The 27,544-nt window shown below is 41.9% G+C and overlaps 2 protein-coding genes across 13 annotated transcripts in view; both read right to left on the bottom strand.

Moving 5' to 3' along the window:
• The window catches only part of dab1a (DAB adaptor protein 1a), a 192,037-nt gene extending 173,431 nt beyond the window's left edge, over positions 1 to 18,606 (bottom strand). For 11 of the 12 annotated variants that reach the window (XM_086116029.1, XM_086116034.1, XM_086116035.1 and 8 more), the window contains exons 1-4: positions 18,502 to 18,606; positions 18,280 to 18,395; positions 17,397 to 18,152; positions 3,116 to 3,272 (exon numbers count right to left, since the gene is read on the bottom strand). The gene's annotated coding sequence lies outside the window, so the exon portion shown is untranslated. Of the gene's footprint in view, positions 1 to 3,115; positions 3,273 to 4,259; positions 4,351 to 17,396; positions 18,153 to 18,279; positions 18,396 to 18,501 lie in introns of all 12 variants that reach the window. The other variant, XM_086116030.1, reaches the window with a different exon arrangement.
• Positions 18,607 to 18,673: 67 nt separating this feature from the next.
• On the bottom strand, positions 18,674 to 27,271 carry oma1 (OMA1 zinc metallopeptidase). Its single transcript, XM_086115857.1, has 9 exons — positions 26,601 to 27,271; positions 25,479 to 25,707; positions 24,772 to 24,945; positions 24,572 to 24,679; positions 23,458 to 23,586; positions 22,352 to 22,426; positions 21,391 to 21,540; positions 20,062 to 20,335; positions 18,674 to 19,021 (listed from the first exon to the last, which is right to left on the bottom strand). The coding sequence occupies exons 1-8, from the start codon at positions 26,906 to 26,908 to the stop codon at positions 20,078 to 20,080; spliced, it is 1,431 nt and encodes a 476-aa protein (XP_085971983.1). The 5' UTR covers positions 26,909 to 27,271; the 3' UTR covers positions 18,674 to 19,021; positions 20,062 to 20,077.
• Positions 27,272 to 27,544: the final 273 nt, after the last annotated feature.

The following is a 27,544-nucleotide window of genomic DNA, read 5'->3' as shown; positions in this document are numbered from 1 at the left end:
GCTAAATAAGAGATCTTTGTACACATTATACACTTCATTATTATTACCATATATGACCTACTGTGTGGAAATATGGGGAAATGCCTGCAAAACAAACACACTCCCTATTCTCAACCTACAAAAAAAAGCAATTCGAATTATTAATAGATCAAAATATACGGAACCCACAAATCCACTATTTATCAAAATAAATACGATGAAATTTTATGACCTGGTTGACTTTAAAATCGCCCAATTAATGTACAAAGCACACAATAACCTGCTCTGCCAAAACATTCAGAAGTTTTTCGAAATTCGAGAAAGCAGCTATGATTTAAGAGGTACCAACTTATTCAAAAAACTCAAAACAAGAACAAACATCAAGCAAAGAAGTGTATCTATCAAAGGTGTTAATCTGTGGAATAATCTCGAAACGGACCTGAAAATGAGTAAATCGCTTGCCGAGTTCAAAAACAAATTCAAAGAAATAGTACAAACAACCTACATCAATCAGAGTTAAAATGATAAATTCAAAACATTAAATATAATGATAAATCAGAACTAAGTTGATAAATAGAGAAAGGTATATAAATATTCATTATGAATACAAGAGAAAATTGACACAAGAGTGTCAGGGTGTGGAAGTATATAATCCCGATACAAACCAAAAGTTGTAAAAATATCACGGTTAAGGGTAAAGTATGAGCCTTAATGGAGACTTCTTTCTTCTTACTTTTTTCTTTTCTGATTGATATAAAAATGTTTTATTAGATACAATCACATAACGGGGTTGGACGAGATAAGTTTTTTACTTCTTCCTACTCCCTTGAATATAATAACTGTGTTGAATGAAGATCGATTTCTTTCTTTTTACTTTTTTTAATCTACCTTATTTTCTGTCAAATTATTACTGTATATATGTTTTATGTTCAATAAACAAACAAACAAACAAACACTGCCAGAGCAGTATGAAAGGAGATCAACTAGTAGCAAGTAGCTGAGGTGCCCTAACTGATGCAATACTCCGCCTTAAGTGGCTGGAGTGCATCAGCAGTTTCTGCATGAGTAAGTCAGCGATGCTTTGGACTGGCCTGCCCATTCCCCAGAACCAAATCCAATCAAGCACATCTGGCAGATCATGTATCGTTCTGTCCACCACCATAACATCGCACCTCAGACTGTCCAGGTGTTTATTGATGTCCCAATGGTCTGTCACCCATCGCCTCATCAGGAGCAGGCAACGTTGCTGCAGTGTACATACTGGCACATGGAAAACACACACACGACTGAATGTCATTTTTTTAATTGTCGTGAGGAAGTTCTACCAAAGGTGAATCAGGATGGACAAGTCAATTATTTTGCTCCCAACAAATTCCACAATGTAATAAAGGGTTGCGACTGCAACGGCGTATTCAGTGAGATCAAAACGTGTTTAAACATTTCCATTATTATTTTGAGCCAAGTGTGTGTTCGTGTGTGTGTGTGCCCACGTGCATTTTGCTGAGTCACACATACACCATAATGGAGTAGGCTGAGTCACAGTTGCTAACCGATTGGATCCACACGCACTTAATGTCGCCCCGTTCCCCCATGTCAATATGGTCAAAAAGGGGCACTGGGGCACCAACTACTTCTAAAAAGTAAAAACTACATATAGTGTCATCTTACGGATGAAATACATCCAATTCTAGCGTTCGCAAACACAATTATGAAGCAATGCAGCTACCAGACAAGCACAGCTTCAGTCAACAGTTAGCATAGCCCCTTCTATGTCTTCTTCTATTGTTCATTCCTCTTTGAACCTTATGTCTAGATGCCCCTTGATGCCATGTTGCCTCTCTCAGGTCCGTTTTGGTACTGCAACACACATTTGGTTCCGTTGGAGGAGAGGATATGTTGTTCAACTGGAATACACCGCAGAATATAAGAGCATTAAGTGCAAACCACCGCACACGGACTGAAGTCCAAAATACCTCTGCGGCAATGACATGGACCCCATTTAGTGGAAAATTCATGAAGAGGGCATGAAAAAAGACCTGGGGATCAACCTTTACAGAAAGCTGTACACTCAATCAGGTTGGAACAGGACACTGTATAAGAGGCTGCAGCTGATCGGGTAAATTAGAAGGAAAAAAAAAAAGAGAAATTGTTGCCCATTACATCCCTACGGCCCAAGTCACATTTTGTATGTTGAAAATTTGTCTCCTGCAGGAACATAGCTTTATTGGCCCCATACCACCTCCCTCTGTCTCTCTGAGCACCAGTAAAGATGGCTCCTAGATACTTTACGGGTGATGGACAGTCACTTCATTCACTGCATCCTGTGGCCAATTGAGACTGTGAAATGATGACCGGGCAGCCATCAGGCCGGGTTAGGGGAGTCTCAATTTAGATGGACGGCGCGAAAACCTACGATGAGTTTGCACAGGACGTGTGTGAAATTATTTTATTGGCTGCTGCGGAGCACATTCCCACACTCAAGCACGCAGAAGCTGCCAGGGGAGCGGCAAGCCAGCGCCCAGTCGTGCTGTGATTGATGCCAGATTTCAACCCCGCCAGAGTACGACAAGCCATTTTCGAGAAAACACACACACACACAAACATGCCGGTCAGCGTGAGCCGACAACACTCTTTACATTTTCTTTCATATTTATTCTCCTCCTCGCATCTCTTTATACCAACCACGATAGAATATGAAAAATCATACGGTGAATGCGCAAATTCCTCCACTAAGGCCAAACCTCAAAAGAAACTTGAATACAAAACAAAGACATGACAAACGAGTCAGTTTAATGCATCACAGCACATCATAGCAATATCCACACGCCCGCTAGTGGCTGTAAAGAACAATAAGGGATAACGGCATCAATGATCTTGTCACTTTTACCATGAACATGGTGGACTTTTTGTGGGAAAAGTTATCTATATCAGAACAAAAAGGTCTTTAGAAAAGTCCCAAATGTTGTTTTAACTTGAATCCGCGGCTTAGCATGGGATAGCTAATTATCTCAGCATTCTCAGTCGCATGGTGTGTTCTAAAATTGAGCTCGAATCAGCAAAATGCTTGTCTACTCATACATACGGTACATCTTAATATAATTCCTACATTTCAAAAATAAGTAGACTAAACACACACCTGATGGACAGCGGGGGTCACTCCCAGATCCTCCTCTCGGTCACCACCCCCGGCACTCCTCGTCCGCCGCTCCTTTTCATCCGCTTCCAACCCTTTTCCTCTTCGTCCAGAAACCGAAGAATTCTCTCACGAAATCCAGTGCCGCTCCAATGGAAACCTGCAGAGAGCGAGTGCAGTTGAAGGCGGCCGCCGAGGTGGAGGACAGATGCAAGAGGGAGTGTGTTTCGGCGAGACGAGTGCACCGGCACGCAGTCGAAGGCGGGTGGGGGGTGGGGGGCGCTCACAAGTGGTTGAGCTCGACACTCACCGCTGCAGAGCTCAGCATCCCGACACCCTCCTGACGCTCACCCCCTCCCAACCTGCCCCGCACTGTTACCACATTACACCTAATAGCAGCATCTCCTCCTCCCTTAAGTGTTGCAGTCACAAGATACCGCACACATATCAAATGACAATCCGCACAAATATCCCTTCAGTCATTCATTCAGTCATTCGCAATGGAAACTTTTATGCGAGTTTTGCGCTTTCGAGTCTGTAGTCATCTTGCTTCATCTGGACAATTTGAAGTGAGAAAAGACCATGAGAGGAGAGCAGGGGTGCGGCGTTAACATTGAGTTTCGAACGCTCATGTTGAGGTAAAACGTCGAACTTTAAAAATGACAAATTGTCACTTATTGCCGTGTGTACAGACAACTATTTTATTAGTAACACATCTGATCGGTGTGACCAGCGCAAGCCTTATCCAGGCACCTGTCGGGCTTTCCTTCCCATTTCTTCAACAAAGTTTCGAAATAATAGCAGCTGCACGTATGTCCTTGGTTGGCATTTAAGGTGGCAGAAAGGAGAAAATGCCAAACCCATTCAATAAGAATACCGTCGGCGTGAAACTGAAGAATGAAATTGTCCACGTGTGTCAATGTGAATTCTAGTTTGTCCATATTTAACCTGTGATTGATCAGGCAAGAGTAAACCTTGCCTCTTGCCCAAAATAAGTTGGTTTCCTCGAGCCCACCCATGACCGTAATGAGTTATAGAAAATGGATGGATGGGTGGATATTAAAAAGGAAATTAAAAAGGTGGATAAAACATTTTTCCATTGCAACAAGGACACTTGGTGGATTAGCACAACAACAAAAATCTTCACCTTCCTCTCCACTTCACTGCTGTTGCTATGGCCACTGCAATAAACCCCGATAGCGCTGCTTGACTGAATGAATGTCGGTGTAGGACATCATCTGCAAGGAAAAAGAATCTCACTTTTCATACCACACTGCAGCACGTCCCACTTAAAACATCATTACCGTCACCAAATGACTTCTGCCACTACTCTACTTCCCATTGACAAGTCTCTTGGAAATAAAATAGTGAGCCATTCAAACGAACCGGAGAGATGAATTGCTGATGCCGTTGTTTCGTAGTAATCATCGGAAGAGTGTCAGAGTACACAAAGCATATGCTAAAGAGATGTAAAGATCGATACCGTTGTGACTGGTGCTTCAAGGGATATGCTAACAGCTAACTGGCAAGCTAAAATAGCAGCTCTGCGGAGGATACGGCTAGCTAGTTTGCTTGAGAAATATATGCCAACAACCAACTAATTACAAAACTTCATAGCAAGGATACATAAGCTAGCTATACATAGATGGCTCTGTTGACAAGCAAGCTAAAATGGATGCATTGCCAAGGTGTAGAAAATTGCCAAACAAATCATGCGAGTGACTCGCTGTGGTGTCCCCTGACAGGGGAAAGCCAAAGTCAATTGTTTAGACTTTCTATATCCCCTGGACAACATCTAACTCACTAGGGCTGATCTACATATAAGCTAACTAGTGAGCTAATAGCTAACTAGCCATTTTGACTAACTTGTTTGGTCTAATAAGTCAACCAGCTGACATAAGACAAAGATGGGGTAACCCGTGATCTCAGAGAAAATCTCTTTTTCGCGATTGGCTCACTGGTTAGCTTGTGTAAAATTTTTACTCAGCTTACTGGTGTATTGAGTACCTAGCCAATTAGCCAAAGGTCTTCTTTGGCAAACCAGTGAGCTTATACCCAAGAAGACATTTTGATAACTAGCTTGATAAATACAGTAAATAAAGTATTTAAATACCGTAACCTAATCACCCAGGTAAGAGCAAATGAGACATTTTAGCCAATTAGCCAAAATGTCTTATTCGGTTAACCAGTGAGCTATTAGCTCAGTAGAACATTCGGCTCAGTGACTCGGACCAACACACTGATAAACCAACAGCAAAATAAAATCAATAAAACAGGGCGCTTAAAGAGCGGAGACATACTAATAAGTCAACGAGAGGGGGGTTGGGGTTAAATTAATAGATAAGATAACCGGTGAGGTAATAGCTATCAACCAGCCGGGCTAACTATCTTGGACTGATAGGGAGATTAATTTCCTTCATCTCCTGAGGGAAATTAAAGATGTTCTTCATTATTCCAGTATTTCCAGGCAGCGGCAAGCAGACAGCCTGTGTTCCATTGGGATTCGCAGACGTATATCCAAGCTCAAGGGGGATCAGATCGAACTGTAAAAGCTTGTTAATTACGAATGCTTGCTGAGCGGCTGAGGAAGAGGAGGAGGAAGAAGATGGAGGAGGGCGGAAGAGGATGGAGGCTGGTTCGAGAGTGGACCAGCATATTGACTCTGGGAATGCTGAAGCGGTCCCATTTTCATTTGCATTTGGGAGGTAGTCGTCTAAGTCCTGGTTCAGTAATCTGTGGAAACTGGATGACAAACATATGGTACCTGTACAGACTTTGACTTCAGTTACTGCGGGCATTTTGTCTGAAATTACAAATCAATCATTTTGGCAATAACTGCCAAGTACTCAACAGATTAAGGATGTCCATCAGTATGAGGACATTGACTGACCCATTGACCCACAAAAGAACAACTCAATTTTACCGCAGACTGCAAGATTGACATTTGCCATGTTTATGATTGTGATGGTGATTACATTTTTTTTTCATCTATACAATATTGTGAAATAGTATTAGGCCCTTTCCTGATTTCTGTGTTCTTTGCATATTTATCACATACAAAGATTTCAGTTCATCAAACCAATTTTAATCATCACACAGAGACAACCCAGGGGGAAAGCACCCAAAAATAATGCAGATTCTAATTGCCAATTTAATTTATTTTGAAACAAAAAAAACAAACTATATTTTGTTTAGAGAGACTGTAATCGGGGCTGCCAATTGACGGTGCTACTGACCAAAGACAGCTGGGATAGGCTCCAGCACACCCCCGACTCAGATAATGGATGGGTGGATTTTTAGTTAGCTTATTTAGCTACAAATGAGGCAGTGCAATACCGGGAGTGCATCTATTCTTAAATAAATACCTCTTTCACGAAACGGAACATTTTGCATTGGCTCTCAATCGATTGTGCTGATGCGACTAATGGCTTGGCAGCTGAATAAATGTATACCCTGCCGAAAAAAAAAAAACACAAGTAAGCATCTTTGGGTGCAAAAGTAGGAAATGAGAGTTTACCCTTAACAAAACATTACGGCCAACTATTTAGTGTGCAATTGTATTTGGATGTTATGTAACACGTTGGGCCCACTGATGTCAAACACTCCATGGTGTCCATGTGCATTTCTTAGCAATAAATCGCACCTGTCTTTTATTCTCACGTCATCAATCAAAGCGCTGGCACATGGCGAATGAATGGCAGCTACAAGATGGCGGCACCTGTGCATCTGCATGTATGAATTGCGTTTGTTGAGTCGACATCCCGAGGGCGGCCCGGTAGTCCAGTGGTTAGCACGTCGGCTTCACAGTGCAGAGGTACCGGGTTCGATTCCAGCTCCGGCCTCTCTGTGTGGAGTTTGCATGTTCTCCCCGGGCCTGCGTGGGTTTTCTCCGGGTGCTCCGGTTTCCTCCCACATTCCAAAAACATGCATGGCAGGCTGATTGGACGCTCTAAATTGTCCCTAGGTGCGAGTGTGGGCGTGGGTGGTTGTTCGTCTCTGTGTGCCCTGCGATTGGCTGGCAACTGATTCAGGGTGTCCCCCGCCTACTGCCCGAAGACGGCTGGGATAGGCTCCAGCACCCCCCGCGACCCTAGTGAGGATCAAGCGGTTCGGAAAATGGATGGATGGAGTCGACATCCCCCCCGCGGTGCCTGCGATGACATCCTGCCATGCGAGGCTAATGACGCCAATTGTGCGTCATCAAAAACAAAATATCATGAATGCGGATGTGATCCGTATCGTTCCCCGCTACCATGCGCCCATGTTTCAGGGTGATGCTGCAAAATGTGTTTGAAACGACAAAATGTTTTGGGAGCATATTTAGGGACGTGCGTTGGCAGAATGGCAGTTAACGCAGAAGCAGAGAAAAAAAAAAAAAAAGAAAGAAAGAAAACACTCTTTACTTACTCAAGCAGCGTCTCCAAAGAGGCTTTCAAGTAAATTGAGTTTGGGTTTAGGGGCCTGTTTATATTAATGAGTCCTCGGCCGTTTGAGTTAGAGCCAGTGCTCTGTGTTATTACCTGCTTGATAATGAATGCCAGCTTGGCTAGCAGCAGTCAGTGGAGCCCGACACACACACACGCACACACACACAGTACAGATAATGCTGCAAGCTGCCACTGGCTGGCTATAAAAGATTGCCAGCGTCCTCCCGACTTTTATGCCGACAGATGCAGCGGCACTCATGCTAATGTGGGCATATAGCGTGTTTTACGCCTACTGCAGCATTATCATCCGCAGTCTCCATTTTGCGACAACAACCTGTTTTCTTTGCTCCCCCCAGACTCCAATCGGTCTCCTAACACGTGGCCGAGAAGTAACCGCGCGACCGTCGTCCTCCACTGTCGTTTCGCGCCGGACGCTACGGTATTGCACTCCCAACGGTCCCCAACTCGTTCTTTAGTTGATGGTCAACTCGTTGAGAAGGATCAGCACACTTCGATTAACACTTACACTTAAGCTATGTGATCAAGTTTAGCAGTTTAATTAAAACAATGTGACTTGAGAGGACAAGAAAAATAATGTAGGTGTCATTCTCTGTTTGCCAACCGTTCCTTTTAAAGATGGAAAAATATTGTTCGTACAAAGTCGAAAATGAACAGTGTACTTTGACATGCTGAGGGTTATTTTCCCAAGCAAAAGGAAATGTTTTAATTTTATTCAACACAATGATAATACATCCACTTTCATATACGATGGAAATCCGGTAACTATTGAGAACCTGAGAATCTGAGCGTTTGGAAAATTTCTAATTTAAAAAAAATGTATCCAAACGAGTTAAAGATATCAAATAATGATCAATTAATTTGATCAACAGTTTGTCGTCAGTGAAGCGACGAATCGTTGCACCACTACGGGATACTATCCAATACATGCAGCTGGACAGAGGGACACTGTGGAGTCAACCAGCTTAGCTCAGCACCAACGCTCACAAACATTCTTCACGGGGAGGGATTGTGAGCATGGCGTCTTTTGGGTATTACCGGAGGACCTGCCAGAGTGTGTGTGTGAGTGTGTGTGTGGTGACTCAGTGGTTCACCGGCTCTCTTTGAGCGACGCTTCAGAACACTTTAATAATTCACTGGTCTCTTTTGCTCGCAGACACACTCTGTTTATACTGGCAAGGGGATTCTGGGAGAGAGCAAAGAGGACACTTAGATTTCATCCCAGTCCAGTGTCAGTCACACTCACACACATGTGCGCACAAACAACATTTATGCATAATGTACATACAAAAGTCTTATAATATCAGCGTCTTAGTTCCACAAATATGTAACATTTGTCATTTCCCCACTTCAACAAATAATTCCAAGCACACTTAAGGTGACAAGTCCTATGAAACAAGAGTGGAAATTTCTGCAGCAAAGTGGAGAGTCAAGGCAGAGTAACAAAGCAAGCTAATGTCAACATATTTGTTATTCTTAGTAGTAGTAGTATCATTAGTATTAATAATAATAATAATTTAGTGAGCCTTGGAAATACAACTGAAGCACCTGACAGGACAAATACAACCACCAGAACAAACTTTCCTTCATCACTCAGCTTCACGTTAGCGTTTAGAATTTCGTAGCCAACAACGCAGGAGTTTATTCTTCCCATTTCAACTTATAAAAGCTGTTATACTTGGATAGGTCTGTGTGTCCTGCAAATTAGTTTTTTTTTCTGACCTTTGCTGTTGGGTCGTCTCGTTCCAGGCCACCTGTTGAATTGCGGTAACAAAACGGAAGCTGGTCTTCGAGGAAAAAGCAAGAATGGTATCGTCTTGCCACATACAAAATCAGTTGCCAAGAGGAGAATGAGCAAACGCTAATTGGACCGTACCAAGTCTCTGCCTTGTGCAAAGGGGGATCGATTCGCATTTGCTCAGATTGTGAATTTCAAATTCATAATTCTTTATAAACAAATATACTGTATAACAATTGAGAAAATTGTTTTACAGGTTTTAACTACCAAGCACAGCAGCAAAATCGCTCATATTCATTTTCAATAACACGTCACGTCTTCCTGGCCCAACTGTTGCTAGGCAAAATTCACCTCATACACCAATGAAAAAAATTGCCAGGTGCGAGCAACGCTGTGCTTTGAGTGACAAGACGAGGCGGGACTTCCGGCTTTAGACTCGGTCAGCCATATTTTTTGTTTATTTTACGACTTGAATAAATATTAAGATTGATACATTCTATATATTAATGATTGGTTCATGAATTATAGTTAAATGATTAATAGTCAACTTAAAATATAAACAGTCTTCCCTCACTTTTGATACGTTCCACCACTCCTGCAATAAGTGAATTTCCATTTAATAGAGGTTGACAAAATAAAGGTAACTTTTCAAATCCAATATGTAGAAAAAATACAGAGCTGATAGGCGACGAGCTGTCTAATTTTCACGGTCTTGGTTTCTGGAAAACAACTTTTCACTTAAGAGAAAAAAAATATTGTTAGTGCGGTAGTGTGTGTGCGTGTGTCTCAGCTACTGTATGCTTCAACATTTGGATGCTGTCAGCTCGATGCAAGGAGACAGAATCCCTTCCAAACTGATTTAAGGCGTGATGACGCTCATGTGCCGTGCCAATCCAATGCATAGACAAATGCACCCCACCCCGCCCCGCCCTCCTTAGCTCATTAATGCGTATAAATCTATGCATTGTAAAAGAAACTTGAAAGGCATTATCATACAATAATTGCTCCTTCGCTCACTTCAATTCATCCTAGCGTGTCATGAGGCAGCCATCGATTTTTTTTTTATGGTTAATATTCATGGGCATTTTCATAAATCAGCATCACATTTCTTTGCCTTAAGCCCATTGGTGGAAACTTTGGGGTTCAGTATATTGGTTTTCAGGCCCAACGAGACTGGAAAATGATATTTACTTCTCACTCTGTAAGATTTTTTTTCAATTGAGTTGTGCAGGTTAAAGGTCACCTATGTGGTGAAAAAACGTTTTTTAATTAAATATCTGGCCCTCATTTTTTTTATTCATTTCTTTTCTTTTTCTTTTTTTAATGACATATGGGTGTAAATTTTGAAAGATTAATTTATGCCACTTTGGAATGAAACTGTAAAATATTAAATTGTGAGAAAAGTATACTTGCAAATATTTTCCAAATACACTGTACTGTAGCAAAATATTGATTTGGTTGTTTCATTTTGCACTTGATGGGTTGGCAGATATTGCAGAAAACCAATTTTACATCATATTTTTAAAAATCGCTTGACAATTTGCACTTTGGAAGAGTCGTGATCGTTGCATCTCAGTGGCATGGATGACAAATGTGTTTAATTACAGCTGCCCACAGATTGTCAAAATGTGTTTAAGTGGTCCTTTGCGGTTTTGCTTGTCAGCATGTTTCGACAACGCTTGGCGACAGCGTGATCTTTCCCCGTAGCCCGTAGCCAAAGAGCGCAGCGGCGTGCCCTCCACGTTATACAGTCAGGTGACATTTAAGACACGACACATTTAACACTTGATGCCGTTTTAATGTGCGTATGTGGATTTTGTCTTTTTTTTTTTTTTTTGCGCCGCTGTCTCGTTTAACATGACATTTCCTCACTTAGGCTGAGGAGTCACGAACGGTTATCTGGTTATTACGATGATGAGTCGAGGTCATGTGAAGGGGACGGTTTGTCATCACAGTGCTTGTTTTCACGCAGAAAGGCCATAATGTACAATGACCGTTTTTAAAGCTGTAAAGGGGACACATGATGGAAATGTGACTTTTAAACGGCTCGTACAAAAATACAGCGGTCTCTTGACTTACAAGTAGGCCACCCTTGGTCACTCTCTGGCCCCATCGAGAGGAAGATTTTCATACCTATTCTTAGATACCTTACTACAGTGGTACCTCTACTTACCAACGTCTCTTAATACGAAATTTTCAAGTTACGAAACGCCTCAATAGGAAAATATCGCCCCTTGTTGGGAAAGATCTTTCAAGATACGAAAGGTAAAAATACAATTTGGGCTGTTACTCGCAGCTCCGAGTTTCCTGAGCAATAATAGCTGCTCTGCTATTGGCTATTACCTGGCATCTTCCTGGCATCCCATTGGCTAAGAGGGATCTCTATCTGTCGAAGGATTGTTAAAAGCCGACAAAAGCAGACCTCCTTGGATCGGTTCTTCACCAAACGCCAGGCACAAACCACTTCTGAGAGAGAACATGAACGAAAGAGGGCAAAAAAAAAAAAAATGAGGAGAATGCAGTTGAAAGTTAAATGACCATCATTTTTATTGTTGACTCTATTCTTTGTATTTTACATGATGCACAACTCTCATTCAGTATTTGTTACATATTTTGATGCATTTCTATGCTTTCGAAAATATTTATGTCGTAATTTTCAGTATTTGTTACATATTTTGATGCATTTTTATGCTTTCGAAAATATTTATGTCGGAATTTTGGGGGGGGGGGGCTCAGAATGGATTAGGGCATTTACATGGAAAACGCGTCTCTACTTGCAAAATTTTCTCGGTCAGAAATTTCTTCCAGAACCAATTAATTTCGTAAGTCGAGGTACCAATGTACTCACATTCAAAATAGTAAAAATGCACCGAAGCAAAAGAGATTTCCGTGTCACCGTGCTTTTTTGATCTGATTTGAATGAGTGAGCCATCGACCGCGGTCTGCAAAATGGCGTCGGCCATTGGTGACAACTGATCACTTTGATAGCTGTTAGCAAGCGAATCAGTGCATGACATAGCTCTCTATATGTAAGCATTTTACAGCATATTTCATGAATGATGCTATGATAAACAAAGACTTCTCGGTTACAGACGGGATGAGGAGCATGTGAATAAATTCATGCGTGTACACATTACATGTGTTCATGGCCACCCCTCAGTGAGACCTTGCGTCACCCTGGCCATCCCGCTGGAAAGTTTCCGGACGCACGCCTGGATGCCGACTCCCAGATGGACAGAAAAGCAATGTGACAATGATGCCCCGGCATCACCTGTAGATCAATAAAGAAGATGTGCTCCTGGTGTGCGGGGTGTTTATTATTGACTTGCAGAAGCGCAGCCACTCAGTGGGGAGGCAGCCTCCTTCCTTCTGGCTCCATTCCACCACGTCAATGTAATCATGTTAGCGCGCAGGGAAGCCATTGTGGCATGTTCGCGCGTCCGCACTGGCAGGCTTTACACAAGCGAGAGGACAGAGCGGGGGGGAGAAAAAGAAAATCTCTTTTCTTTTTCAATCGGCTTTTAGGAGGGGAAAAAAAAACTGCGGGCTTCTCGATTGGACATGACTAACACTGCCTCGGCGTTTCATTTCACAGAAACCATAATTAGTAGGCAACCGTGACTGCGTGAAGACAGAAAAAAAAGGTTTTTGTCATACTTCAAAATACCCGTTGGGCATTATACATAAAACTTTGTATCGCGGAATGTTTTTCTGTTCAGCACCCACGGATTCACACGTTCACAGATTGGAACGGATGCTGACGGTAGCACTGTTTGGCACCGCGCTGTTTGGGTGTCAAAAATGCAGTCGAGTGGTTGACAGAGGGGACCACGGAGGGCTAAGACCGCTTTTTTTTCGGGATGGAAAGCTCAAGATTTTCATGATACCATTTCTTTGAGCTGGTAATCTCTTTTCTCTGTGAAACGTTAATTTATTTTTAAAATATTTATCATAGAATCAATCATATTTCTGAATGAAAATTCCTACATTTTGTGCAGAGGGAAACATTTTCAAGATAAGGCATAAATATATTTTCAAGATCAAGTCACATTTTTTAAAAGGAATATATATATATATATATATATATATATATATAGATAGATATATCTATCTATATATCTATATATAAATTGTGTTTTTCATGGGAAAAAAAAGTATTTTTTGTGTAAAATACCATATTTTTAGTTTAAAAATTATATTATATATTATTGCATTATTATTATAATATATTATATTATATTATAATTTATAGATTCTAAGTATTTTTTTAGGAAAAAGTTGCACATTTTGAGAAAAAAAAATTTCCGAGACAAAATATCCGTTCTTTTTTTTAGGTTAAAGTCACAAGACAAGAATAAAGTTGTATATTTTTCAAGCAAAATTCATATGGTGTCCAAAAAAATCCTGATAAAAGGTACATTTTCAAGAAGAAAAACTGGACGATTTTGAGCACAAAAAAATAGATTTGAGTCGAATTATGACAATAATGTATATTTTCAGGATCAAAATGTGTTTTTTTTCTAAATTATAACTTTTTGAGAAAATAGTTGGCAGTTTTTTTTTGTTTGTTTTTTGCGATTCCAATTGTAAAATTCGCACGTATGAAGTAAATCTATTTGGAAGTGACTTTGAAATTCCCTTTCAAATATTGTACTGTTCCAAAGCATAGCAAGAAGACGTGAACGGAACTGCAGACTTGCCCTGCACTTAGCAAGTGAACCTGAACCCTTCCAGTGGACTCTCCCACCCGATCGAGGCCAGGCCACGAGGACATCAATCAAAGAACTGAGTAGTTGATGGTGTTTGCTGCTGTGTGGTTGCCTTCATAACCTCATTGGCTCTCATGGGTTAATTTCCCCCCCCCACCCCACCCACCCACCCACCCTGCTTCCTGCTTGCCTGCCAATGTGATCCATGCGCTGAGACTTGCTGAGGCAGCAGCACAGGACAGAATATTTACTGATCAGTCACACGTCGGCAGCACGCTCGCAGCTACTCGTCAATCTCCCGCCGCGACACACTCGAGAGCGGTACACACGCGTACAACTGCGCACGCGCGGCTGCAAGCGTCCAATAAAGAGAAGCTAATGACGTTCGATTGACCCTTTTGAGGCAGCCCGGTGATCCAGTAGTTAGCACGTCGACTTCACAGTGCAGAGGTACCGGGTTCAATTCCAGCTCCAACCTCCCTGTGTGGAGTTTGCGTGTTCTCCCCGGGCCTGCGTGGGTTTTCTCCGGGTACTCCGGTTTCCTCCCACATTCCAAAAACATGCATGGCAGGCTGAGTGAACACTCTAAATTGTCCCTAGGTGTGAGTGTGGGCACGGATGGTTGTTCGGCTGGCAATCGGTTCAGGGTGTCCGACTGCCCGAAGGCCGCCATAAAACTAATACTAAAACTAATAACAACTAAAACGAAGCATTTTTTTGAAAAACCTAAAACGAATAAAACCTAACAAACCCACTCGGGAAACTAAAAATGAACACTAAACATATTTAATGAACAAAACTCAAACGGAAATTTTAAAAAATGAACTATAATGATAAATTATTATAACACCCACACCTGAGTTTTATCCTATTTCTCCAAACGCAATGTATCTGATGAGAAAAAAGTGATGATAAAAATTTCCAAAACTTTTTTTTGAAACTCCATTTCCGGTTCCTGCAACCTTGAGATTGCCATCAGCTCCACTCAAAGACTCCACTGATGGAATCTCAACGACACTTTTTTTTTCCCCCCTCGCTGATGTCCTCCAGGATGCTCCTGCGCTTTCAAGTGAAAAGGAAGCCGCTGCCTCTTTTTCCCAGTGGAGAGAACGCACACACTAGACTACGCGGTGCAGCAAACTAAACCGCCCAAGTAAAATTGTCGCCCCCGCAAAGCGTCCCGTGGACAAGGTCACTGTGCCGGCGCATATGGCGGTTGCCGTCCATCACGTCGACTCTCAGTGACCTCGCTGACACCTTCAGGTCGAGGCGAGCGGGCCGTCACCCGTGTCACCGGCGGTGACGGAGGGCGGGGGCAGGGGGGTTCCACGCATCAGATGTGAGAGTCACACTTGCGGGCTAAAAGCTTATAGCTTTTAAAGGAAGACTTGACGCCAATAGGTGGTGACAAGTGCAACCGTTGGATTGGTTGGATGGGGTGGGATACGTTGCACACACACCAAGCCATAGGTGAAAATCTGCACCATAGAGAGACGACGCAAAAAAACAAAAACAAAACCACGTTATCGTTTTCTTTTCGTCCTTGTGGAAATATTCTACTTTTTTTAATGGAGCCTTTTTTCCTCACCGTAATTGAAAATGTTTCTGTTGCAAAAAATATGGCATTAATGTCATTGTAACTTTGAGATCAGTAGTGCCACGAAATAGTTTTTGAAATGTACCAATTTTTCTTTCCGAAGATTTACTGTAATATTGTCACTTAAAAAAAATGGTTTCCTAAAAATATTATTCTTTTTTTTTCGCAGTAATGAAACATAAAATCAGACGTGATTCTTGTTGTTGTTTTTTTAAAGTTCCAGTGAAAAATGCCAAACGCATCCCACACCAAGTTATTCAAACGTAAATGACGCATTGTGCGATGGCTGACACTACAAAAGAAAAAAAAACAACAGCAACACAAGCATGATCATTATTGTGTGATGAAAGTAAAACTGTCTGAGAGAGCTGACAAAATAACACACACACACACAACAACAAGTCATTACAGTGGAAGGCGCACTTGCAAACAATTGACTTTGGTGTCACGCTTAGAAGAGCAAATAAATCCCTGACACACATTAACGACCACTTGATCCCATCTATTTTTAATCAGCATAAACGCAGTAAGTGAAAGCACAATTAACCCGAATGATGGTGCACTACAGAAATTAGTGTAGTGAAAGTAGTTTTGTTGTCTTGACAACGACAATCACCTCTTAATCCACTCTCACACACACACACTAACGCCATATGTACGTGTAGGTTTGTCTCTCATTGTCCTGCAAGGGGAATATCTACCCTGATGCTAGCAACCTATCCAGCACTCTTTATAGGTGTGTGTGTGTGTGTGTACGTGTCACACAGGCCTGTTGTTGTTGATAAGAACTGAGGGCTTATTCCTCCCGCGTTCTCTCTCTTTCTGTCTCACATACGTGTGTACACACGCACACACACACACACACACACACACTGGCAGTGTTAATGAGGCCTGGGCACAGAGGAAAAGCTTCAGCCAAAATCAAAAGGGCTCTTTATCAGCTAGCATGAGGCTGTATTGTTTTTCTATTGTGTGTGTGTGTGTGTGCGCGCGCGCATGCGTGTGTGTGTGTGTGTGTGTGTGTGTGTGTGTGTGCGCGCGCGTGCGTGTGTGTGTGTGTGAAATCATCATGTACTGTATTTTCCCTTGTTGAGGCAGCACTGCCATCACCAGGCCTCCCAATTACAATGTCAGCTACTGTCGAGGATCCGTCAATGTGGCGCATGCAGGGAACATCACACAACACAGTCGTAATTCAGTCTGGTTCTTTAGACTGCATTTGTCTGCTTCTGAGTATTAGCAGTCATTACGTCACCCGTGTAACAGAGCACACAAGCGCACACACACAGACACACACACACACACACACACACACACACACAGTGAGAGTGTCCGTCAGGTTATCAAAGCAGCAGCTAGCTTCTTACTCTGCTTCAGCACCACTCAATTATTCAGCTGGAGTCCACAGGGAGAGAGGAGGAGCACTGTGGCACTGTGTGTGCTACTTACAGCACTAAGTAGGCCAAAGTGGTGCAAAGCAAAGTGTCTCACAAACACACGCACGCACGCACACACACACACACACACACACACACACACACACACACACACACACACACACACACACACACAGAGATACAGCTTGTTGCATGGCGACTATGAGAACGAAAGTAGATAATAGACTGTCGACTTGGTTGTGCAGTGTGTGTGTGAGAGAGAGAGAGTGAAAGAGTTGGAGGCCGTTTGTCAATGAAGTTTTTTTGTGTGTGTGTGTGTGTGTCTGCGCGCGTGTGTGTGTGCGCACGCAGGAGTGTGCATTTGCGAAATGCGTGTGAGAAAGTGCGTATTTATTTACCGGGACAAGATATGATGGATTGTTGTCTTAGGCAGCGTTTCCTCTGTCCAAGCCAGCAGGGCAGGAAACCATGACAAGACGCAAGCGTGTCGTGGCCTCGGTGCGACCACGGTGGCTCCCAGCGGAATCAAGTCAAATCCGGAAAAATAAACAAAAGGTGACGAAATTACCCCCAAACCCGTCAGGATTATATTGTGAACGGATTCCAAACTGAATCCCTCATCCATCCCCTCTAAGTAGCTTTTAGCGCATTCGTTCACCCTCAGCTCGCATTAACACCGACGTGATGACAGACGAACAAATAAGCAACAGCCATCGTTGTTTTGTTTTGACCAGAGGCACTCGTCTTAAAACAAATTTGTATTCTTAGGCATAAATGCAGTTATCCGAGATGCAAGTAAACTGTTCTAGATTTTTTTTTTCTTGCCGCTGATTCAGAATCAGCCCCTAGTTTTTTTTTCTCAAGCACTTCAGGTTTTCACAACAATCACAACATTTGAAAAAGTACATCAAATATTCATTTCCAATCTGAAACCCACATGCCGCATGTTTAATTGCTGCGTGCTAACGTTTAGCGCAGACGCACGCATGCAATATTTTGAAAAACAAAGAGTTGCAGAGGTCAAAGTGCAGCCAGAGTGCATGATGGGACGCGGCGGGCGCCTCCCACGTAGCAGCTGTGTCCTGCACGCTCTCACAATACCTGAAAATAGCTGCCAGCGTCCTCGTTTCATTCTCCGCGTCCCGTGTGGGTGTCTAGAAAGTAGAAACACAAGATTGGGACAAAAAGCGCAGATATATACTGTATATATTTTTTTGCTTTGTTTTAGGCCCTCCTCCCAAAATCAAACATTTGATTCAAATGTAAATGACGGCAGCTCACTGTAAGACGGAGGCTCTTTGTTTTCACAGCTTCTTTGTCAATTGAGATGCTTCCGTTGTCTTCTCCTTTTCTGGCCTCGAAATCCGCCCGGCAACCGGCGTGCGTGTGCGTGACGTCTGTAGCCGACAATTCTTGTTATAATTTCACGGTGAAGTCACATTTGAATGGCTCAACACGTGCAAAACCACTGCGCGATAAAACCAAAATGCAAAACCAACTCACCCTTCCGGTGTCGAATGTCAGTAACGTGTTAAAAAAAAAAAAACATGTTGAAGGACATTTCTCCTTGAGGACCTTCCTTGAGATCCTGTAGAGACATGAACCCCTGTAAAAGATACTAAAACAAGTTAATTGAATGTTTTTCCTAATTTAAAAAAACACAGAAAACCACAAATAGTTTTTTTAAACAATCTTTATTTATTCCACAATTTGTTCATATAATACAACACATTTCCTCAAACAGAGGAGTAGAAGAAAAAAAAACACAAATCTAGGAAAAGACCATGATCGTAGCAGATTCCGCTGCAATAATGAACACATTTTTCCCTGAATGTCAGCATTTTTTTTTTTTTTTACCTTCAGTTTCATTCTTTATGTGAGACGGTCCATGATTGACAATCGCTGTTTAACCCTTTCAGGGACAGCTGGGTCACTGCAGTGGATAGCTGATCATGTGATCAGGTGACAGGGTGCCTGAAAGGGTTCAATGATGGCGCTTCAGTCTTCGGGCCACATCCTTGTTCTGTAACGCGTTGACAAGGTATTGGTCTGCGTTATGCAACAGCTTCTTTTGAATGTCCCACGTAGAAAATCTGACTTTTTGGGATCCCAGCACATCACAGAGAGCCGATCGAACCCCCCCCCCCCCGAGAACGTGTGTGCAAGATTTGCATCCTTATGTTTGCATTGTTTCCAGCACGGCTGGTGAATTTTCAATTTTGTAATGTCTTTTTTTTTTTTTGAAAGAGAAAAATAGTTCTCCATGTTGTACTTTGTAAGAACATATGGTAATAACGCACTGCAATTTTTGGGGGGAGAATGACAAACATTAGATTTTTGTCACATTGTAGAGTAGGAACTTCGATTTCATGGACAAAGTGGGGAGAGAGCTCGTCCGTTCGACCTGATTGTTTGTTACTTCAAGCTCGGGTGTCGAAGTCAAGGCCAGGGGGCCAGATCTGGTCCGCTGCATCATTTTATAAGGCCCGCGACGGCAATTCAAGCATGTCAACTTCCATGATGCTTGCAAAAGTCTGAATCTAAATTTCAAATTGTCACCTATAATGTAATAATTACAATATTTGAACAATCCATTATTCTTGACTTCTGATGTCAAAACTAGTTATTGATCTATTTGTTGTTTGTTGTGTATGTAATATGTGGAGGTCGTTAAACATTTATATGGTTTCACAAAATTTGCAGTCATAACGGCCCTCCAAGGGAAACTGTTACTACAATATGGCCCGCGACAAAAATGAGTTTGACACCCCTGCTTCAAAGTATTTTCTGGTGGCCTAAAAACACCCATCAGAGTACAAAAGTGTTGTCCCGTGATTGTTTTTGTCGCCTAAAAATGTTTGCCACATCTTTGGCTTTAGTTCAACAGACATTGTGCTGCTCCCTCTTGTGTGCAGGCTATTGCTTGCATCTAAATGGCGGATGTTTTCTTTTCCACTGGGATGAGGTATTGGGAGTAGTAAAGGAATTTTTGGGTGGGTGGGGGGGGGGGGGGCTGCACTAGGGACACTATCTACAATATGGATCACTTATTAGCATGAGTACCGTTTTTGAGGTGGTGTCACGGTGGCGCTCCAGCTCCGTCCAAAGCTTTATTGTCCCCGTGACTCAAGCCGGATGGAAAAGGCGTCGGGGATCGGGCGAGCAGAGCCGCGGGAGCCGCCACCCCGACGGGCCCGTGTTGAGGCGTGCCGCCCGCGCCCGGTCGCGGGCGCGCCTTGGTGTCCTCCAGCAGCACGCGCACGCTCTCGGAGAAGACGGCGCGGGGATCGGCGGGCGGCAGGGCGGGACACACGCAGCGCTCCCTCAACTCCAATGCCTACACAAGCGGACGAGACCCTGATTGATTTGATCACACCGTCCATTTGCTGATATGTGAAGCGGATCGGCGGGTTATTCTTCCAAGCTGTCTTGGTCAAGTCAAGAATCCAACAGATTTTGAAGGATTGACTGATCATGATAAAAAATAAAAATAAAAACAAGAACCCCATTTTTTTTTTTTAAACAATGTCAATTATTATTTAAACGTTTTCATTTCAGGATTTAATGTCATCTTTTTTTTCTTCTTCTTTTGTCTTGTTACTTTACCTCGCCTTGCAGATGCCTAATTTGATGTGAATTTGATAATATTATTGTAATTTCTGAACTTCATATAAAGTGCTTTAACAACCTTATTTGTATTTATTTTTATTTGAATCCACTATGTTGTTCTATTTTTGTCTTTTTATTATGAAATGTATGACTTGTTATATTTTGATTTGATAATGATGACATTTACTTTTCCGATATAATTTACAGATTAAAAAGCACACAAAAGTGGATTGAAGCAACGATGTGGACTGCCGCATAGCTGTATCCCGTCACTTTTTCCATCAGCCGAGCACTAGACGACGCAGGCAAGCAAAAATTCTTGTTTAGCCATCTGCTCGTCTTTGCCGCTTGGTGAGCCGACTCAAGGTTAAAACCATCTCTCACACACACACACACAGACACACAAAAATAATGACTGTGGATGCTGATGCTTCCACAGGAGCTTCCGCCTAGCCCGCAGATACGTCTGATTGTGTCGCTAAGCCACACAGCTCGCGCGCCTCCAGGATGTAAACTTAAGCAGATATCCTGGATTTTTTTTTTTTTGGAGTGGGGAGGAGGAAAAAATAAAATAAAATGAAAGAAAATAACCCAGTGCACCTTTGCCATCCTTCCTCCCTTTCCAAGCCTCCTGCAGGCAATCGTTCATCTCTCCAGACGCTTCATTAGCTCCTTGAAAAACTTATAAAACGTGGAGGTCCTGCGTGTTGTCTTTTGCTTTACAAAAACACGTGTGTGTGTGTGTGTGTGTATACGTGTGTGTGTGTGTGTGTGTGCGTGTACTTGAGGCACGAGGCGGTCCAGTTGCGTCACGCGGTTCTTGTGTGACGGATGCGTGGACAGCCACTCAGGAAGGCTGGGCTCTCCACTCAGCTGCTCCCTTATCTCCATCTGCTGCCAGAAAACCGGGCCCGCACGCACGTCCGCACAAGCCTGAGCACGCGCGCACACGCGCGAACACACACACACACACGGGCGCCAAATGTTATAAATTGTACCAGTGATCGAAGGCATCGTTTGATTTCTTTGACAATGGTGCCCCCTAGTGGCACATCTTGAAATGACAGTGAATGAAGGGGACGTCGAGATTTGTCAGTGTACTTTAGTTTCGTATTTAATGTGAAAAAATTAAAAACGTCACATGTATATTGATTATTTATTTACTTTTTTTGGTTAAATTCGATGTTCAAGCATTCATTTGTTTTGTTTGTACTTGTTTGAGGTTTCAAACAGTGGTTTTATTGATTAATGTACTTCACGATTGAATGAGTAATCAATTAACTTGATTTTATTAGTAGTAATGATAGTTTCACATGTTATTTTATGTGTAATCTTTTTTTAAATTTTCATTAAGAAATTTTATTTTAATATGAACAAGGTGTGATCGATGTATGTATTCACATTTGTAAACATTTTTGTAAGTGACAGATGTAAACAATTAGATTTTTCCACTACATTTGGAAATTAATTTGTAAATGAGGTTTACTATTTTATATTTATGTGCTGTGTTTATTATTTTACTTTATGTTAACTGTTTTTTAAGCGCTTTGATACAGCTGCTGCTGTTGTGAAAGCGCTATATAAATCAGGATGTATTGTATTGTACATTAATCTAGATTTGTTTCTGCCGGATCAAATATCGATTTTACTTTCTCCTCGGGTATTTACATTTTTAAACAAACAGAATAGATGTGAATGAAATGAACAGTGCGTGCAGTATCAGAAGCTATAATCAATCGCTGACCTTCGCCGCCAACTGCAAGCCAACTTGATCCGCCTCCGCCTCCAACTTCCTGCTGTATGGACGGTTGAACATCAACTGCACGGGGCGCCACACAGATGATCGTGTAAGTTTCATGGTATGCGATGCATCAGCATTCATGAAATATTGACAGATTGGTCAGATGTTTGGACTGAGACCACTAATGCACTGAACTTTGGTGGCACCAGAAGTAAATCCCCCCTCTCCTCTTCAGAAATGTCTTTGATTTGAACTTTCAATGCCAGCCATTTTCAAAAAACAAAAACCTCATGAATGCCAGCTAATTCACAGCATTCTGATTGGTCTTTCAAGGCTCACAGAATATTGTGCTTCATGACTAGATAGGGATGAGGCTATTATGATAGTTTTGAGTAGTTGAGTTTGGAAATCAGTGAAGAAGCGTCTTAATCATCGTGATTTTAAATCGCAATCAAAATAATCATAATTATTTTTTCCATAAACGTCCAGCCCTACTATTTAGTAATAGTAGTAGAATTTAGTCGTGTGTGCGCATGCATGTGTGTGTGTGTGAGTGTGTGTGTGTACATTATGTCATCATTTCTATTTCTAAATTTAAATCATGCCTGTCATTTGTTTTCCCTTTTGTGACACTCTTTGTACTCGCTTTAAGATGCCGAACACAATGATGAATCACAAGGTGCTTTTAACATTCGCATTTCCAAGGGCCTGCCATGTTTTAGGAGCTCGTTTGCCCATTGTTGTGACATGCCACAACCTCATCAAAAAGTGATCCAATGTTGCCATCTGCAGGACAGAGATTCTTTCCCCCCCCACTCTAATAATGTCAGCTCATTCCCATGAAAAAATAAATACATCAATAAAAGGTTGACGGGAATTGACGTCACTCCTCGTGAGGATTCCTCTTGACGGCATTTCACATTAAGCTCCAAGAGGAAAAAAAAAATACTTTTAAAACAAAGTGAGCAGTATTTTAACAAAGTACTTTCCTTGACTTCTGATTAAAATTTCTTCATCTTTTTTTTTCTGATGTAACAGACCACAATCGGCCTTTGAGATTCCAACGCATACATGAATCTTCCTATTAATATCCAGTGAATGCCGGTCACCTGTGTGAGCTTGTCCTGGGCCCACTGACCCAGCAGGGCCAGGCTGTCGCGGGGACACACGGCCCAGATGGCGGCCAGCAGGACCACGGACAGGAGGTCCACCACGTGAGACAGGCTCGCCTGCTCCGCCTGCAGGAGGACGAGGTGATGGAGAAGAGGGAGGTCAAGACCGAGGTCAGGTTAAGAGGAGAATGTGACAAGGGGCGGGGGAGAACCAGGGCATTTGACGCAATCCAACGGTGGAGTGAGTAGCTGGGCCAATCAGGCTTCCTGTGGCTACTCATTGCCTTTATCTAATTACAAGCCTCCTCCCAGCTTGAAACTCCCCAAACTGCACGAGTTGACGACACTCTCGTTCACGCCGCAACGAGAATGGACTTTTAACGAGGCCGTAAACACTCGCCGGCCGCAACCCCGCCACCGAAAACAACACGAATGGGATGCTTACGCCGTTTCAAATGGCTTTTTAATGTGCTAAAGGCGGAATTGTATGATGATTGCACTTCATTTACCAGTAAAAATATTTGCAATACAAACAATAAAATTAGCTTAAGGGACTTTAAAAAAAAAAGAAATGTAAAAGAAAACATTTGCATTCTAAACTGTGCTGTGTTGTTAACGCTGACTGTTGCATTTTATTTGCTTTAACCACAATACAGAAAAAAAATGACTAAAATGCATTATTATTATTATTATTGTATTTTTATATTTGTTATCATTTTTGTCCTATTTGTTTTTCTTCTCTAATTATTTTATTGATACATAATTTGACCAGGAATTTGTCAAAATAGGCGGGGGACACCCTGAACTGGTTGCCAATTTATTAATATTATAATTATTATTAAATAAATCGCCCAAGAGGAGCAGAGGGATATACTGATGTTGATTATTTTATAACCACAATGTTTTGGTTTGGCAGATAATTTCCGAAAAGCAATCTTACTTCATTGGTATCATACACTCATTTGGTCATTTTCCTTTGTTGTTGTATTATTGCTATTTATCAGTCAAGTGCTTTGCTACAGGTGCAGCTGTTGTAAAATGTGCTATATCAACAAAGTTGCATCACGTTTTGGATGGCAGCTCTTTTATCGGCTGCCATGTTGTGACTTACGGCGTGTCCCAGTAGAGCATGAGCCATTTCGTGTCCAAGCACGATGGTGAGCTGGTGGACATCTGCCACAGCTTCCAGCATGCCGGTGAACATGAACACTTTGCCATTCTGCAACAACAACCCCAAAACAAAAAAAAAACAAAATGTGAGTTTAATCAAATTTTTTTGTGATGATGATGATGTCGAGTATGGTCGCCAACCGGGAGCACAAAGGCATTGCTGTTGTCACTCTGCACCACATGGACGCTCCAGTCCACGTCGGCCATTTCGGGGAGGTCCTGGTTACGCCGGGCCAGGTGCTGTACCACCTGCTCAACCACACGGTGACGAGCGTCGCTCTCGGGGAGCAGCCGATCGCCAAACTCCTCCATGTACTGCACACGGGAAGTTATCCATCGTTAAAAATACAACTACTAACTTATTAGCAAAACGAATTTGGGGCTATTTTGTGTAAATGTTCTGCAAAGCGATTTGCTACAGCTGCAGCTGCTATGAAAACACTATATAAATAAAGAGGTATTAGCTTGTTTATTTGAGGTATTAAAATGCATGACTTATTTTAAAATTTCTTTTTTTTTGTTTGCATTTTGAAAACATTTCTAGATTTTATTACATTTTAACCATTGTCTCAGTCATTACTTTTGTAATTAAAAATTTGTATTTCTAGATTTAATTTTTGTTTTGTTTAAATAAAAATATATATTTTATGCATGTAATTTTTTAATAGTTTGTTTTCTGTATGTATTTTTGAATCATTGTAATTTTGAATTGTGGATTTTATTCTACTAAATTTAATTTCTGGATTTTTATTTTTTAAATAGTACTTCCAGATCAAGTTTAGATCTCTCCAAATGTCATTCCATTTGAGCTTCAATTATTTCCATGTAAAAGCACGGAGACGCCTCACCGCCTCTGAGGTGAAAGCCGCCAGCTCCATGTAGTTCTGCCTGCTGAACACCAAAAGGCGCATGCGGCCAGTCACCGGCGATTGATCCAAGTGCGTGAAGAGGAGGAGGATCGTGATAATGGCGCCCACGCCTGCTGCCACCACCAGCTGCCAGCGCCGCTGCCATGCCCACTGGCGGAAGAGCTGACGCCGATTGTCAGGCAGCGCCACCCACCACTTCCTTAGACTCCTGCAGTGAGATGTCAAGTCATGTGATACCCTCATATATATTTACATTATATTTTCTTTTTTCGTATTTGCTGTTACTTTTTTATTCTGCTCTTAAGAAAATCTCAATATCAAAGTAGTTTTACTATTAATCTTCGTATGTACCCTGTATGATGGATTTTCCTCCATCCATCATTACCTGAGCTGCTTATAGTCATGACGGTCACGGGCATGCAGGAGTCTATCCAAGCGGTCATCGGGCAGTAGGCGGGGTACACCCTGAACTGGTTGTCAGCCAATCGCAAATGGATTTTCCAATCAAAAGGACCATTTTATTGAAACATTGGAAAAAAGTACAAAAAATATTCTTGTACTTTCCAGCAGCGATAAATGTATGGTTAAAAAAAAAAAAAAAAAAAAAAAGAAACACCGGTCTCCCGATTTCCTTCTGAACCATTTCAGAAGAAGGCACTCATGTTAGAAAATATATTTGTAAATTCCTGCAGATGTATACTGAGTTGAAAAAGTAAAAACGTATTTTGATAGCTAGCCATCATTTTATAAAAATGTTGGAAAAGGTACTAAAGTCAAAATAAATATTTTTGTAATTTCCTGCAGTCATTTTCTGGTCTTAAAAATGTCAAAATATAGCAGATATACACAGTCTACACACCCCTCTTAAAATATAAGGATTTTATGACCTAAAAAAAACCGAGGTGGAGCAAATAAATTTTTTCCACCATTATTGTGACCCAAAACATGTGCAACACAATCTGAAAAATATAAAATTGTAAAAATATCAATTTTAGAAGATGTTATACATTTTTTAGAAGGTTTCTAATACTGATACCGAGTCCCTAAAATATTTGTTATTTTCTGGTCTGAGAAATCGTGATATTAAACATGATAACATACCTGCCCAGTATGATGGCCGTGAGCTTTTGAACAGGCTTGAGCACTATCCAGATGAGAGGAGCCGGTAAGGCCTTCGAACGGGTCGAGGTACGAAACTGAGCCACACATAATGGAACTTGAAGTGGGGGAGCAGTTTTGGCCAAGACCGTCCCGGTGGTGCCGTGTGAAGGCAAAACGGGTCTGCCGCCGCGAGTGGCTCCATATCGAAACCGGCGAGGAGGAGCTGTCAATGAGAGGGACTGCGGGCACCCCAGGAAGTGTCGCGTCAGGTGAGCTCGCGGAAGCCCTTTTAAGAAGGGAAACATCATGGAGGTCTTCGCTGCAAGTCACTGGCTGTCAATGTCACGCGAGTTCCTTGTAACCTTGGTGACATTTGATCGAGTTTCGGTCGAAGACATGTTTTGTGCTGTTTAAAACAAAAGGGCGTTGAATTTAATCATATGCGAGGAGAATTGTAACTTATTCCACCGAGCAGAATAAGTCCTCCCGTAATTAAGTCCAGAAGAAATATTTCACCTTTCGGGTGACCCGTACGGTCAAAAAATGTCAAATACAATTTTGATTTGTTTACTATTCCGTTTTCGTCATTAATATTTGCAGTAATGTTAATTATAACAAATACCGCAACTCATCAAAAACGAAGTCCACCCCCCGAGAAAATAAGTCCGTGCGAAAAATCCCGAGAAGAAACAAAGGTTCCGAGTAGGCAAGTTCCGGTCAAGAGGAATTTTATTTTAAAATCCAAAGTTAAATTAATCGGTTTGACCATGTTTTTTCGCAGTGATATCATTCATATTTTTGATCAACAGTATACATCGTAAGAACTACATAAATCCCCTTCGAAACCAGCTCGTCAGAAGTGTTCCAGTTAAAAAAAAGTATAAAAATAAAAAGTATCATTTTGTACCAAATGAGTAATCGTAAGAACTGTTTGTACTTTATGA

The sequence above is a fragment of the Hippocampus guttulatus genome, chromosome 7 (genome assembly GCF_054856545.1).
Source record: "Hippocampus guttulatus isolate MCC_2025c chromosome 7, RoL_Hgut_1.0, whole genome shotgun sequence".
In the NCBI taxonomy this organism is placed as follows: Eukaryota; Metazoa; Chordata; class Actinopteri; order Syngnathiformes; family Syngnathidae; genus Hippocampus; species Hippocampus guttulatus.
Note: the sequence above shows the minus strand (reverse complement) of the source record. Positions and strands in the feature narration are given on the sequence as shown.